Consider the following 17,418-nt stretch of genomic DNA (forward strand, 5'->3'; position numbering starts at 1 on the left):
ACGTTATTTTGACAGCCCTAATATATATATATATATATATATATATATTCTGAAACCGTTGATGCTGCTGTTTCCCTCTCAGACGGCGTGCGTCAGTGCAGCGATGAGTCTGCGTCAGCGAGCGAGAGGACGCTGGCCTGTCTTCCTCTTCACACCAACCTCATCTTCCTCAACACGCTGCTGGACAGGTCGGTCACATATTATACATATACTGTATATTACTCTGCTATATAACCCCTGGTCACATATTATACATATACTGTATATTACTCTGCTATATAACCCCTGGTCACATATTATACATATACTGTATATTACTCTGAGAGAACTATTACTTACACTAATTCATCAAAGAGAACACACACTTTAATCACCTTCATTTACAGCGTAGTCTGCCTGCCTGTCTGTCTGCTGTGCTCCTCTCCTCCTGATTGTCGTTGTCCCGTGTCCCTGCAGGTTTGACGAGGGCGTGTCTCTGTCTGTCTGTCTCTCTGTCCTCAGAGGCTGGCTGGCTGTCTGTCTGTCTGTCTCTCTCTCTGCCTGCCTGTCTGTCTGTCTGTCTGTCTGCTGTGCTCCTCTCCTCCTGATTGTCGTTGTCCCGTGTCCCTGCAGGTTTGACGAGGGCGTGTCTCTGTCTGTCTGTCTCTCTGTCCTCAGAGGCTGGCTGGCTGTCTGTCTGTCTCTCTCTCTGCCTGCCTGTCTGTCTGTCTGTCTGTCTGCTGTGCTCCTCTCCTCCTGATTGTCGTCCTGTGTCCCTGCAGGTTTGATGAGGGCGTGTCTCTGTGTGAGTCTCTGCTGCAGTTCTGTCCCGAGTCGTGCACTCTGAGAGACGCTCTGGCTGAACTCCACATCAGGAGGGGGGAGACGGACCAGGCAGTCAGCATGTGGCTCCACGCTCTGGCAGAGTGTCCCAACAACGCAGAGGTCTTCTATCACTCAGCCAAGTTCCTCATGGCTCAGGTCAGGCTCACATCTTACAGGGGAACTGCAACCTGGACCCTGTTCCCATGAGTGTCTGATGAAACAACAATCTCTGAAACTCACCATCACCAAACCCACCAGACTCCATGTAAATAATCAGGACTTTTAGCATGTAGGGTAACATTACAGCTTGTTACTAACTGCTGCTGAACATTAGTCCTGTAGGGTAACATTACAGCTTGTTACTAGCTGCTGCTGAACATTAGTCCTGTAGGGTAACATTACAGCTTGTTACTAACTGCTGCTGAACATTAGTCCTGTAGGGTAACATTACAGCTTGTTACTAACTGCTGCTGAACATTAGTCCTGTAGGTAACATTACAGCTTGTTACTGACTGCTGCTGAACATTAGTCCTGTAGGGTAACATTACAGCTTGGTTCTGGTTTAATACTGGACCAGTTTCAGAGATTGTTGTTCCATCGTTGTGTGGACATTGTGTAGACGTTGTGTGGAGGTTGTGGGAAGGTTTCCCCTGTAACTGAGTGTTGTGTCGACGTTGTGTGGACGTTCCCCTGTAACTGAGTGTTGTGTGGACGTTGTGTGAAGGTTTCCCCTGTAACTGAGTGTTGTGTGGACGTTGTGTGAACGTTCCCCTGTAACTGAGTGTTGTGTGAACATTGTGTGAAGGTTTCCCCTGTAACTGAGTGTTGTGTGAACGTTGTGTGAAGGTTTCCCCTGTAACTGAGTGTTGTGTGACAGGACAAGTCGAGCGCCATCACTCCTCTGTTCCGAGGGTTCATCCTGTCGCTGTGTGATGACCAGCAGAGTCAGAAGAAACCCGTGGACGTCCTGCGGTGCGTTGGGTTTAACTGCAGTTCATTCTCAGTGATGTCAAAGTCCTGCAGTCTGTTAGATGATGATAACAGACTGGTAGATGAGCTGTTGTTGATTCCTGCCTGCAGACACATGCTGGGTTTCCCCACCGAGGATCTGCTGAGACGACCAATCAGCAGGGAGCTGCAGGAGACGCTGAGCCAGCAGACGCCCTACCTCCACCTCATCCACTGGTACTCCTCCTTTATTATCAATATAACATGTTAACCTCCACCTCATCCACTGGTACTCCTCCTTCATTATTGTTATTATTATAACAAGTTAACATCCACTGGTACTCCTCCTTTATTATTATTATTATTATAATAGGTTAACATCCACTGGTACTCCTCCTTCATTATTATTATTATTATTATTATTATTATAATAACAGGTTAACATCCACTGGTACTCCTCCTTAATTATTATTATTATTATTATTATTATTATCATTATAACAAGTTAACATCCACTGGTACTCCTCCATCATTATTATTATTATTATTATTATTCTTCTAACAAGTTAGCATCCACTGGTACTCCTCCATCATTATTATTATTATTATAATAGGTTAACATCCACTGGTACTCCTCCATTATTATTATTATTATTATTATTATTATTATAATAGGTTAACATCCACTGGTACTCCTCCTTCATTATTATTATTATTATTATTATAACAGGTTAACATCCACTGGTACTCCTCCTTCATCATTATTATTATTATTATTATTATTATTATTATAATAACAGGTTAACATCCACTGGTACTCCTCCTTAATAATAATAATTATTATTATTATTATAATAACAGGTTAACATCCACTGGTACTCCTCCATCATTATTATTATTATTATTATTATTATTATTCTAACAAGTTAGCATCCACTGGTGCTCCTCCATCATTATTATTATTATTATTATTATTATAATAGGTTAACATCCACTGGTACTCCGCCTTCATTATTATTATTATTATTATTATAACAAGTTAACGTCCACTGGTACTCCTCGTTCATTATTGTTATTATTATTATAACAAGTTAACATCCACTGGTACTCCTCCTTTATTATTATTATTATTATTATTATTATTATTATAACAAGTTAACATCCACTGGTACTCCGCCTTCATTATTATTATTATTATTATTATTATTATAACAGGTTAACATCTACTGGTACTCCTCCTTCATTATTATTATTATTATTATAACAGGTTAACATCCACTGGTACTCCTTCATTATTATTATTATTATTATTATTATTATTATTATTATAATAATAACAGGTTAACATCCACTGGTACTCCTCCATTATTATTATTATTATTATAATAGGTTAACATCCACTGGTACTCCTCCTTATTATTATTATTATTATTATTATTATCATTATCATTATAACAAGTTAACATCCACTGGTACTCCTCCATCATTATTATTATTATTATAATAGGTTAACATCCACTGGTACTCCTCGTTCATTATTATTATTATTATAACAAGTTAACGTCCACTGGTACTCCTCGTTCATCATTATTATTATTATTATTATTATTATAACAAGTTAACATCCACTGGTACTCCTCCTTCATTGTTATTATTATTATTATTATTATAACAAGTTAACGTCCACTGGTACTCCTTCATTATTGTTATTATTATTATTATTATTATTATTATAACAAGTTAACATCCACTGGTACTCCTCCTTCATTGTTATTATTATTATTATTATTATTATAACAAGTTAACATCCACTGGTACTCCTCCTTCATTATTATTATTATTATTATTATTATTATTATAATAACAGGTTAACATCCACTGGTACTCCTCCTTTATTATTATTATTATTATTATAATAACAGGTTAACATCCACTGGTACTCCTCCTTCATTATCCCCCATGGTCTTTAGGCCACTTTATGCTTCTGTGTTGAATGGGTGCCGTACGTGGAGATACCGACCCTGTGCCGTAGCCTGGCGTGTCTCCACCGATATGTCGCTACACGTCGCAGCAACGCAGACCACAACAACTGTGATTGGTCCGCTCGGCCATGGCTTGGTAGCGTCATTTCCTGGTTCTCCTTCTCCATCAACAACCTGACCTCAAGGAGAGGGTTAACTTCTAACTAATGCTGTAACAGATGAATGTAGTGGAGTAACTAAAGTAACTAGTAACTAAAGCTGGAACAGATGAATGTAGCGGAATAAAAAGTAGAAAGTGGCATGAAAAGAAAAGACTTGAGTACAAGTACCTCAACATCTGGACTCAAGTACAGTACTGGAGTAAATGTACTTAGTTACTTTACAACACTGTGGTGGTTGTGATTGGTTGACTGTGATTGGTCGTTGTAGTCGCTGGCTCTGATTGGTTGACTGTGATTGGTTGTAGTCGCTGGCAGTGGCTGCACGGCTCCGTGGAGGACGCGGTGGACGCCTTTGAGAGAGCGCTGGGGTCAGCCATGCAGCGGGACGAGCTGCACAAACTCTGGATGGAGTGAGTGTCTCATCTATTATTGGTCCTGTCTCTTTAATGTCCTCTCTCTCTCTCTCTGTGTGTCTCTGTCCACAGTTACCTGACTGTCCTCTCTCTCTCCCTGTGTCTCTGTCCACAGTTACCTGGTGTTCAGCAGCAGTCAGTCCAAACTGTTCTCAGATCTGGTCCAGCGCTGTCTCAGCACCGTCCCGTCCCGTCTCGAGGTCCCCTTCAACCCGGCAGACTTCTGGAGCTGCTACAGCTTCCACAACAAGGTCCCCCTGCTGCTCCAGTCCCCTTCTCCTCCTCAAAAACCTGTTAGTCACATTCATATGGGTTTTGTTTCTGTCTGTTTCAAATGAAATGCTGTGTGCTGATTGGCTCTTCAGGTGGTGACTCTCTACCTCAGCTGTCTGCCGCAGTCCCAGCATGCACTTGTTCTGGAGAGACTGAGATACGCCATGCCCAACAACATTGAACTGGGTCTGAGGTATACACACACACACACACACACACACACACACACACACACACACACACACACACACACACACACACACACACACACACACACACACACACACACACACACACACACACACACACACACACACACACACACACACACACACACACACACACACACACACTCAGAGACACACACACACACACTCAGACACACACACACACACACACACACACACACACACAGACACACACACACACACACACACACACACACACACACACACACACACACACACACTCAGACACACACACACACACACACACACACACACACACACACACACACACACACACACACACACTCAGACACACACGGACACACACACACACACACTCAGAGACACACACACGGACACTCAGAAACACACACACACACACACTCAGAAACACACACACACACACACACACACACACACACATACACACACACACTCAGACACTCAGACACACACACACACACACACACACTCAGACACACACACACACACTCAGAAACACACACACACTCAGACACACACACACACACACTCAGAAACACACACACACACACAGAAAAACACACACACACACACACACACACACACTCACACACACACACACTCAGACACACACACACACACACACACACACACACACTCAGAGACACACACACACACACACACACACACACACACACACACACACACACACACACACACACACTCAGAGACACACACACTCAGACACACACACATACACACAGACACACACACACACTCAGAAACACACACACACACACTCAGAAAAACCCACACACACACACACACACACACACGGACACACACACACACACACACACACACACACACTCAGACACACACATACACACACACACTCAGACACACACACTCAGACACGGACACACTCAGACACACACTCTGAGTAAACGTTTTTTTCAAAATATTTCAACTTTTTCTTTCAAAAAATAATCAAACATTTTTCTAAAACTCAGGGCCTTGGAACTAGTTTTGAGCGTTGAGTTGCTGGTTGTGTGTGTTGCCTTCTGAGTTGAGTTGTTGGTGCCCAGGTTGCTGCATCAGGAGTGGCAGGACGGGAACATCGAACACCTCAAGTTCCAGGTGCGGATGCTGAGCAGTCACGCTCCCAGGTGTTTGGCCAACTGGAAGATGTGAGTGCAACACAACAACACACAAACCTGGAACAAAAAAAGGAATCCTTTCTGTTTAACATGAAATCACCATCATCAAACCCACCAGACTCCATGTAAATAATCAGGACTTTTAGCGTGTATAGAGCCAGCATATCTCCACATGTAAATGGGTGAATTAAGGGTTTATTTCAACCAAACCAGAGTGGTGATTGTTGGAACAGTGGAAAGATGAACCAAGACGGCTTTTGATAGTTTTATTTAGTTTCTGTCCACTTTAAATGAAGTGTGTTTTACGATGATAAAAGTCCTGATTATTTACATGGAGTCTGGTGGGTTTGGTGATGGTGATTTCAGGCCCGTTTCATGTTAAACTAAAAGGTCTATCTCTGTAGGGATCCATCCCATAATGTTGTCAGACACTTAGAATAATAATCAGTTAGTTGATCCCATCAGTCACTTAGATAGAGACTGGTGGAAATAGAGTCCAGGTTGCAGAATGAACCCAAAGTGCCCCTTTAACTGTGCCTGTGACTGTTTGTTTCTCTCAGAGCGATCGCTGTGGAGAGGGAGCTCAACGACTCGTCTGAGGTGAGTTAGACATGGAGGTCTACAGTCAGAAGGTGTATGGAGTCTGGCTGGCACTGTGCTGCTACTGAACATCATTTCTTCCTGCAGGTTGTAACCAAAGCGTGGCGGTTAGTTTCCCCTCTGCTCTGCCTCTGTGTGTGTCTGTGACTGACTGGACGCTCGCCGTCTCCTTTCTTTCTCTCCTCTTTTATGTCTCTGTTTGTGTCGTAGGTTCGTCTCCTGTATCAGCAGGCTCTCCACAACCTCCCACTGTGTGCTGCCCTGTGGAAACATGTAATTTAATCTCACACACACACACACACACATATATATATATATATATATATATATATATATATATATATATATATATATATATATATATATATATATATATATATATAATGTTCTATATCTATGAACACACATAACATGATGTAACACAGGAAGTGATACTTGTCAGAGGTCTTTGTTTTGTTTACACGCATGTTCACCTGCTGCCCTCCCCATCCTCACTTCCTCTCCCTTTCTCTCTCTCTGTCCCCCTCCCTGTCTCTCCATCTCCCTCCCTCTCCCCCCTCCCTCTCTCCCTCCCCCCGTTTCCCTCTCTCCCTCCCCCCGTTTCCCCCTCTCCCTCCCCCCCTGTTTCTCGCTCTCCCCCTGTTTCCCTCTCCCCCGTTTCCCTCTCTCTCTCCCCCGTTTCCCTCTCTCTCTCTCCCTCCCCCCCTGTTTCTCTCTCTCCCCCTGTTTCCCTCTCCCCCGTTTCCCTCTCTCTGCCTCTCTCTCCCTCTCCCCCTGTTTCCCTCTCTCTCTCTCCCTCCCCCCCGTTTCTCTCTCTCTGCCTCTCTCTCCCTCTCCCCTGTTTCCCTCTCTCTCTCTCCCCGTTTCCCTCTCTCTCTCTCCCTCTCCCCCTGTTTCCCTCTCTCTCTCTCTCTCTCTCCCTCTCCCCCTGTTTCTCTCTCTCTGCCTCTCTCTCCCTCCCCCCCTGTTTCTCTCTCTCTGCCTCCCTCTCCCTCTCCCCCTGTTTCCCTCTCTCTCTCCCTCTCCCCCTGTTTCCCTCTCTCTCTCTCCCTCTCTCCCCTGTTTCCCTCTCTCTCTCTCTCTCCCCCCTGTTTCTCTCTCTCCCCCATCTCCCTCTCCCCCTGTTTCCCTCTCTCTCTCCTCTCCCCCCTGTTTCCCTCTCTCTCTCTCCCTCCCCCTGTTTCCCTCTCTCTCTCCCTCCCCCCCGTTTCCCTCCCTCTCCGTTTCCCCTCTCTCCCCTCTCCCCCGTTTCCCTCTCTCCCTCCCCCCGTTTCTCTCTCTCCCTCCCCCCGTTTCTCTCTCTCCCTCCCCCCCTGTTTCCCTCTCTCTCTCCCTCTCGACCTGTTTCCCTCTCCCCCTGTTTCCCTCTCTCTGCCTCTCTCTCTCCCTCCCCCCGTTTCTCTCTCCCTCTCCCCCTGTTTCTCTCTCTCCCTCTCCCCCTGTTTCCCTCTCTCTGCCTCTCTCTCTCCCTCCCCCCGTCTCCCTCTCTCCTCTCCCCCGTTTCTCTCTCTCCCTCTCCCCCTGTTTCTCTCTCCCTCTCCCCCTGTTTCTCTCTCTCCCTCTCCCCCTGTTTCCCTGTTTCCCTCTCTCTGCCTCTCTCTCTCCCTCCCCCCCGTTTCCCTCTCTCTGCCTCTCTCTCTCCCTCCCCCCGTTTCTCTCTCTCCCTCTCCCCCTGTTTCCCTCTCTCTCTCCCCCTGTTTCCCTCTCTCTCCCTCTCCCCCTGTTTCCCTCTCTCTGTCTATCCTCTCCCCCCCCCTCTCTGTCTCGCCCCCTGTTCCCCCCCCTGCAGCGGCTGCTGTTTGAGGCAGCAGAAGGCGGCAGTGGGTCCTCTGACAGACTGCGGCGTTTGCTGGACAGATGTCAACAGGTGGGAGTGAGTCTCAGTGATCAGCTGGTGGACAGGTGTCAGCAGGTGGACAGGTGTCCCCCCCAGGCGGACACAGTGAGTCTCAGTTTACAGACAGAAGATCAGTGACACTCCCAGCAGACACAAACTCAAACTCAGAGAAACAGAGATCCTATTGGCTGTAGACCAATCAGCGGCTGCGCTCACACGCACACCTTCATCCTCTGACAGACCATATTCTGCTGGTTCTGGTCCATGTACAGAACCTAGACCATATTCTGCTGGTTCTGGTCCATGTACAGAACCTAGACCATATTCTGCTGGTTCTGGTCCACGTGCAGAACCGAGACCATATTCTGCTGATTCTGGTCCACGTGCAGAACCGAGACCATATTCTGCTGATTCTGGTCCACGTGCAGAACCGAGACCATATTCTGCTGATTCTGGTCCACGTGCAGAACCGAGACCATATTCTGCTGGTTCTGGTTCCTAATGTGACAGGACTGTGAGCCCGTGTTTGATTGGAGGGCTGGGTGTCTCAGGTTGATCTGGATCTAAAGAGAACTGCATTATTAAACATGTGTCAACAACACGCATATCCTACGTTTGCCCTAAAAGTCTTTAACATTTCATTTCAAATGGAAGACATTTTTTCCTAAATATTAGATTTATTTTTTTCAAAATATTTGTATTTTTTTTCTTAAATTATTCCGACTTCTGCCATGAAAAATATTCGCCTGTTGTCAAAGTATTCCAACGTTTCTTAAAAGTTAGTTTACAGGACGTTTAACTTCTCCATCCGAGGTGAAGACCTCTTCCTGGGTCTGGTTCCTCGATACGAGACCTCTTCCTGGGTCTGGTCTCCGTTCTGTAACTGGGCCGTGGTCATGTTTGGCGTGTGAAACTCAGAATATGGTCGTGATGTCAGAGTGCGAGGAGCGCTGGTGTGCGTGTGCACGTAGTCGGAGAGACAGACAGATGAGACGAGGTAAGACAGGCGTCCACAGCGGGACAGCGCCGATGTTTGGGGACGCCATGGCCGTAAGTATCCAGCTGCTGAGTGATGTTTCTCTGTCACTTTCATTTGGATTAATTTCCTCCCTTTTATTTGAGTTTTGCCCAGTGTGTGTGTGTGTGTGTGTGTGGGGGGGGGGGTGACCTTTGCCCCCTCCTCCAGCAGTGTGTGTGTGTGTGTGTGGGGGGGGTGACCTTTGCCCCCTCCTCCAGCAGTGTGTGTGTGGGGGTGTTTTTAAGGATGCTGCCCCCCCTCCTGTAGCCAGGCTGCCAGGCTGCTTGTCTCCGAGGAAACTCTTTTCTTTTGTTAAAGTGCTCGCCCCCCCAAAACAAACGAGACAAACTGAATGTTTTCTATTTGGCTTCGTCCCTCGGAGAGACTCAGAGACTCAGAGACTCACGGAGACAGAGACGGACTCTGCAACACTCCATCACATGCCTTTCTTTTGTCAAATTCTACCAGATATATATATATATATATATATATATATATATATATATATATATATATACATGTCTATCTAATGATGAACCAGTATTGGAGAGGACAGAAGTCCTTCCACTCTTGTTTTTTACTGTACATGTTGGATTTAAATGTTATTAAATTATGTTCTGAAGAGAAGAGCCACGTCTCCAGACTTTGATTTCACCGTGTCCTGTGTGTTGATTGGTTCTCCAGACTTTGATTTCACCGTGTCCTGTGTGTTGATTGGTTCTCCAGAGTTTGCTCTTTGAAATGTGAGAAAGTCACGGGATGTCTCTAAACAAGGAGGAGAAGAATGGCTTTGTCTCTAAAACCCATTTCCTCCTGGGACGGGAGGACGCGAGGCAAGGTCAGGGCTATGAGATGCAGCTAAAGTAAACCAAACGGGACCTTCTGGCCCCTGATTGGACAGTTTAGTCTCCTCTGATTTGGCTTAAAAAAAAACAGGGTCAAATTCCTGCTTGCAACTTCAGGGTCCTCACACTAATAGGAAATCTGTGTGTCAGTCACTCACACTTTGAGAAACTTCACTGATGAAATTATTCCTCCACAAAGTTGTTCCTTAAAGGCACCAAACGTACAAACACGTTTCCTGCTTTTCACTTCTGTTTGTAATTCTGCTTTTTTAAACGTGCACAAAATATTCTGAAGACCTTTATCTGATCCATATCAAGGCTGAAACCGGCTGTGAAGCGACTAAAGAGACTTTTTATTTACATGAGAACCTGCTGGACACACAAAACAACAAACGGAGTCCATATTACGTCAGGTCGAGTATTTCTGTGACGGTGACGCGTCCGTCGTCTCCGACCGTCTCCTGCAGCCGAGGACGACTCAGCTTCATCCACAGACGCTGCTTCAGATCCTGGGCCTGGGCCACGTAGTCCTTAAACACAACACGATATATATTATGTATTTAATCTGAGATTAAACTGGGCCATATAGTCCTTGAACACAACACTACATGTTATTCTATATATCGTGTCAGCTACAGTCCCAGTTTGATGTGATCCCGTCAGGTCTAAAGGAAGCGACAGAAGCACCGTAGACCTGACAGTTTTAGTCTCATTTTATCCTGATATCCTCTTTCCTGCTCACTGATTAAGTTTCTATTATTGGACCGAAAACAACTTTTTACAACTGTCAGTGACTCCTGTGTTAATTAAGTCTGTCTGCATTTTGTCTAGCTTACTTTAAAGGTCCCATGGCATGAAAATGTCCCTTTATGAGGTTTTTTAACATTAATATGCGTCCCCCCAGCCTGCCTATGGCCCCCCAGTGGATAGAAATGGTGATAGGTGTAAACCGAGCCCCGGGTATCCTGCTCTGCCTTTGAGAAAATGAAAGCTCAGATGGGCCGATCTGGAGTCTTCTTTTTATGATGTCATAAGGGAAAAGGTTACCTCCCCTTTCTCTGCTTGGCCCACCCAGAGAATTTGGCCCCCCCATGAGAGAGAGAGACATCATGGCTTGCAAACGAGCAAAGTGGCAGCTGGTCAAGGCCACACCCCCACCCTCTACCTTTCTCCCCCCTCTCCTCCTCAATAGCTACAGACACAAATGGCACATCCTAAGGAAAGCTCATTGTGGGACTGGCTCTATAAAAGAGACTTCAGATACAGTATTAGGGGACCACTAAGGTCTATATAAAAGAGACTTCAGATACAGTATTAGGGGACCACTAAGGCCTATATAAAAGACTTCAGATACAGTATTAGGGGACCACTAAGGTCTATATAAAAGAGACTTCAGATACAGTATTAGGGGACCACTAAGGTCTATATAAAAGACTTCAGATACAGTATTAGGGGACCACTAAGGTCTATATAAAAGAGACTTCAGATACAGTATTAGGGGACCACTAAGGTCTATATAAAAGCATCCAGAAAGCAGCATGTCATGGGACCTTTAAAAACTTTGTTCACTGTGAGCGAGAGCTTTAGTTTAGAGCCCAGGTCTACTCAGATAGTCTTATGGGTAATATATATATATATATATATATATATATATCTCAATCAATCAATGTGTGTAATGTGTGAGGTCTTACTGCCTGCTGTGCGGTGCCGAGCGCGGCGAGGGCCGTTGGCGGGAGCACCGAGTGGTAGATCTCGCTGTAGCGCTCCACGCTCAGACCGTGGATCAGAACCGGCTGGTCCTCCTGCTTCTTCTTCTGCTGCTGCTGCTGCTGCTGCTCACATCCTGACATCACTTCCTGTTCAGAGGTAAACACCAGCGACGACAACACTTAACCAGGGGAACATTCAGTCACTTGTTGCTATGGTTTCCGTGTTGAAGGACGTTTCCTCTGAACGCTGTGAAACAGCGTTGAGTTTCTCTGGTTTGGGGGGCCTGTCGGTACCCGATCTGAGCTGCACGAGATGTTCGCGCATACGCAGATGATAATCCTGTTTACCGAGGATACGACACTGCGCGATCTGTTCCACGTTAGCCTCCACCGGGAAGCTAACGTTAGTTTAGCTAACAGCTAACTCGGCTAACCGCTAGCTGAGACAGCATGTAATAACTTTAAAAGACCCTCAAAATAAAACCTGAAAATAACCGTTAACATACATAACGGCTGTTACGTCAGCTGTAGCCGGCTTTTCCCAGTATTTAGTTTGAGTTAACGTTATTTTAGACTGAATCAAGCTGTCAGCTCGCAGTTAGCCGAGTTAGCTGTTAGCTAAACTAGCGTTAGCTTCCCGGTGGCGGCTAACATGGAACAGCTCGTGCAGTGTTGTATCCTCGTAAAACAGGATTATCATCTGTGCATGACGGATTGCGTATTGACAGGCGTGACCCCGGTGATAGCCAATCAGCAGAGACGTGTCTGTAAGGACTTCATTCATCCCAAAGTAGGAAATGACTGTTGCAGCAGCAAGTAAAATATTTTAGGCTTTGGAGCCAATCAGAATGAAATGAATCTGTTAATGTATTTATTTATTAAAACTGTAAAATCAGATTAAAGAAACAGAAACACGTCTCAATCAGATGTGTTGTTGCTAATGTTACTAATGAACATCATCATCACAACTTCACTCTTTACAGATATACAGTAGAATACATGTTATACATGATGGTATACAGGAGAATATGTGATGTATATGATGGTATACAGTATAATATGTTATACATGATGGTATACAGGAGAATATGTGATGTATATGATGGTATACAGGAGAATATGTTATACATGATGGTATACAGGAGAATATGTGATGTATATGATGGTATACAGGAGAATATGTGATGTATATGATGGTATACAGTATAATATACGTTATATATGATGGTATACAGTATATGTGTTATTATGTTTGATGGTATACAGTATATGATGTATTATGTTATATATGATGGTATACAGTATAATATGATATATAATATATGTTACTTACCTTGTCCATGGTGTACAGGCTTCTCAGAGGAAATGCAGCTGCTTGTTTTTGACTTTTAACAGATTTTATTTTGAAAGAACACAAATGAAAACATTCTACATCTTCAAGTTCTAGAAAACTTCAAATAAAAATATTAAAACTCCACAACAACATGAGATGCTTTCATTCAGATATTCACTCCACATCGTTTTAACTGAACTGGTACAGTGCCTTGTAAAAGTATTCCCCCCCCCCCCATTGGCATGTTTCGTGTTTTGTTGCCTCACAACCTGGAATCAACATGGATTGTTTGAGGATTTGCATCATTTCATTTACAGAACATGCCCACAACTTAAGATGTTTTTGTTTTGTTTTTATTGTGAAGCAAACAACAAATAGGACAAAATAACAGAAAAAGTCAATGTGCATAACTATTCACCCCCCTAAAGTCAATACATTGTAGAGCCACCTTTTGCGGCAATCACAGCTCCAAGTCTCTTTGGATCAGTCTCTATGAGCTTGTCACATCTTACCACTGGGATTTCTGCCCATTCCTCCTTGCAGAACTGCTCCAGCTCCTTCAAATTGGATGGTTTGTGCTTGTGAACAGCAATCTTTAAGTCTGACCACAGATTTTCTATTGGATTGAGGTCTGGGCTTTGACTAGGCCATTCCAACACAGTTACATGTTTCCCCTTAAACCACTCAAGTGTTGCTTTAGCAGTGTGTTTGGGGTCATTGTCCAGCTGGAAGGTGAACCTCTGTCCTAGCCTCAAATCACACACAGAGTGGTACAGGTTTTGCTCAAGAATATCCCTGTATTTGGCACCATCCATCTTTCCCTCAACTCTGACCAGTTTCCCAGTCCCGGCTGCTGAAAAACATGGGATGGTGTTCTTTGGGTGATGTGATGTGTTGGGTTGGGTTTGCGCCAGACATAGCATTTTCTTTGATGGCCGAAAAGTTCAAATTTAGTCAGACCAGAGCACCTTCCTCCATACATTTTGGGAGTCTCCCACATGCCTTTTCTCAAACTCAAAACGTGCCATTTTGTTTTTTGCTGAAAGTAATGGCTTTCTTCTGGCCACTCTGCCATGAAGCCCAACTCTATGGAGCGTACGGCTTATTGTCGTCCTATGTATGGATACTCCAGTCTCTGCTGTGGAACTCTGCAGCTCCTCCAGGGTTACCTTAGGTCTCTGTGCTGCCTCTCTGATTATTGCCCTCCTTGCCCGGTCTGTGAGTTTTGGTGGGTGGCCGTCTCTTGGCAGGTTTGCTGTTGTGCCATGTTCTTTCCATTTGGTTATGATAGATTTGATGGTGCTCCTGGGGATCATCAAAGATTTGGATATTTTTTATAACCTAACCCTGACTTGTACTTCTCAACAACATTGTCCCTTACTTGTTTGGAGAGTTCCTTGGTCTTCATGGCAGTGTTTGGTTAGTGGTGCCTCTTGCTTATGTGTTGCAGCCTCTGGAGCCTTTTAAAAAAGGTGTGTATATGTAACGACAGATCATGTGACACTTAGATTGCACACAGGTGGACATCATTTCACTAATTATGTGACTTCTGAAGGTAATTGGTTGCACCAGAGCTTTTTATGGGCTTCATAACAAAGGGGGTGAATACATACGCACATGCCAATTTTCAGTTTTTATTTCTAAAAAATAGTTTTATGTATATATTTGTCTCATTTCACTTCACCAACTTAGACTATTGTGTTCTGATCCATCACATACAATTCAGATTAAAAAAACAGTGAACTAAAGGCTGTAATGTAACAAAATAGGTAAAAAGCCAAGGGGGTGAATACCTTTGCAAGGCACTGTAGTTTACATATTATCTCAATTGCAAAATGCATATTTAAATTATTTTGTAGTCTTCCTGGGCTCCAAAACAACATGAAATCAAACAATATTAAAACATTTCATGACACATACAGGGAGAGAAAAGAAACATCAGAAACTCTAACAAAATTAAACTTTATCTTTATAACAAAGCTAACGTACAGAGCTAACATACAGAGCTAACATACAGAGCTAATATACAGAGCTAACATACAGAGCTACAGAGCTAACATACAGAGCTGACATACAGAGCTACAGAGCTAACATACAGAGCTACAGAGCTAACATACAGAGCTAACATACAGAGCTACAGAGCTAACATACAGAGCTACAGAGCTAACATACAGAGCTAACATACAGAGCTAACATACAGAGCTAACATACAGAGCTACAGAGCTACAGAGCTGACATACAGAGCTAACATACAGGCAAAGATGAAAATATTTATAACAAAAAGAAAATTAGATATAAAGATAAGAAATGTAAGTGAAGTTGAGATTTAACTTTCCTTTGATAAAACGTTTGTTACTATGGAGATTATTCAGGAAGAAATCATGACGTAACTGCAAATCTACACTCACCTAAAGGATTATTAGGAACACCTGTTAAATTTCGCATTAATGCAGTTATCTAATCAACCAATCACATGGCAGCTTCTTTAATGCATTTAGGGGTGTGGTCCAGGTCTAGACAATCTCCTGAACTCCAAACTGAATGTCAGAATGGGAATGAAAGGTGATCTAAGCAGCTTTGAGCGTGGCGTGGTTGTTGGTGCCAGACGGGCTGGTCTGAGTATTTAACAGTCTGCTCAGTTACTAGGATTTTCACACACAACCATTTCTAGGGTTTACAAAGAATGGTCTGAAAAAGGAAAAACATCCAGTATGCTGCAGTCCTGGGGGCGAAAATACCTTCTTGATGCTAGAGGTCAGAGGAGAATGGGCCGACTGATTCCGGCTGATAGAAGATCAACTTTGACTCAAATAACTCGTTACAACCGAGGTATGCAGCAAAGCATTTGTGAAGCCACAACACGAACAACCTTGAGGCAGATGGGCAACACCAGCAGAAGACCCCACCGGGTACCACTCTAAAAATAGGAAAATGAGGCTACAATTTACATGAGCTCACCAAAATTGGACATTTTAAGACTGGAAAAATGTTGCCTGGTCTGATGAGTCTTGATTTCTGTTGAGACATTCAGATGGTAGAGTCAGAATTTGGCGTAAACAGAATGAGAACATGGCTCCGTCGAGCCTTGTTACCACTGGGCAGGCTGGTGGTGGGGGTGTAATGGTGTGGGGGATCCATCATGCCTTGTTACCACTGGGCAGGCTGGTGGTGGTGGTGGTGTAATGGTGTGGGGGACCCATCATGCCTTGTTACCACTGGGCAGGCTGCTGGTGGTGGTGGTGTAATGGTGTGGGGGACCCATCATGCCTTGTTACCACTGGGCAGGCTGGTGGTGGTGGTGGTGTAATGGTGTGGGGGACCCGTCATGCCTTGTTACCACTGGGCAGGCTGGTGGTGGTGGGGGTGTAATGGTGTGGGGGATCCATCATGCCTTGTTACCACTGGGCAGGCTGGTGGTGGTGGTGGGGGTGTAATGGTGTGGGGGATCCATCATGCCTTGTTACCACTGGGCAGGCTGCTGGTGGTGGTGTAATGGTGTGGGGGACCCATCATGCCTTGTTACCACTGGGCAGGCTGCTGGTGGGGGTGGGGGTGTAATGGTGTGGGGGATCCATCATGCCTTGTTGGGCTAACTTGCCAGTCCCACCTGTGAAATCCCCCGACGTTGTAAACACATATTGATTAGATAGCTCATGTTTTGATGGTAGCCTACTAGCTCCAGTAACAAAACATAACGCCACAGGTCTTATGTTGACAACGTGGACGCAGATATAGGAAACTCCGAAGGCAGTCGTAATATTTACCTAGCAGTCTAGGCTAACGCTGTTGCGCTAACGTTAGCAAACGTCGGCATAGCTAGCTGTCTAAACTTCTGAAAAGCCGAACAGCATCCCCGTCCAAGCTGTGTTTCACTTTCCCTCCAATATTATTATACACATAATAAAGACACATGGACTCGGTCCAGACCAAAAGCTATATTTTGCAACACCAGTGGCACAGACCGAGACCATAGACAGTGAACCGAGACCAGTGGCACAGACCGAGACCACAGACAGTGAACAGAGACCAGTGGCACAGACCGAGACCATAGACAGTGAACCGAGACCAGTGGCACAGACCGAGACCACAGACAGTGAACCGAGACCAGTGGCACAGACCGAGACCA

At 44.6% G+C, this 17,418-nt stretch overlaps 1 protein-coding gene across 4 annotated transcripts in view; it reads left to right on the plus strand.

Annotated features, from left to right (window-relative positions):
- Nucleotides 1-10,034, plus strand: part of zfc3h1 (zinc finger C3H1-type containing) — a 35,670-nt gene extending 25,636 nt beyond the window's left edge. For 3 of the 4 annotated variants that reach the window (XM_078256261.1, XM_078256262.1, XM_078256263.1), the window contains 11 exons: nt 83-188; nt 762-960; nt 1,682-1,776; nt 1,885-1,989; nt 4,201-4,305; nt 4,424-4,559; nt 4,674-4,774; nt 5,879-5,980; nt 6,511-6,550; nt 6,761-6,823; nt 8,340-10,034. In XM_078256261.1, coding sequence (XP_078112387.1) covers nt 83-188; nt 762-960; nt 1,682-1,776; nt 1,885-1,989; nt 4,201-4,305; nt 4,424-4,559; nt 4,674-4,774; nt 5,879-5,980; nt 6,511-6,550; nt 6,761-6,823; nt 8,340-8,525 — 1,238 coding nt within the window. In that variant the 3' untranslated portion in view covers nt 8,526-10,034. The other variant, XM_078256264.1, reaches the window with a different exon arrangement.
- The last annotated feature ends 7,384 nt before the right edge of the window (nt 10,035-17,418 follow it).

This window comes from Sander vitreus, chromosome 8 (assembly GCF_031162955.1).
Source record: "Sander vitreus isolate 19-12246 chromosome 8, sanVit1, whole genome shotgun sequence".
In the NCBI taxonomy this organism is placed as follows: domain Eukaryota; kingdom Metazoa; phylum Chordata; class Actinopteri; order Perciformes; family Percidae; genus Sander; species Sander vitreus.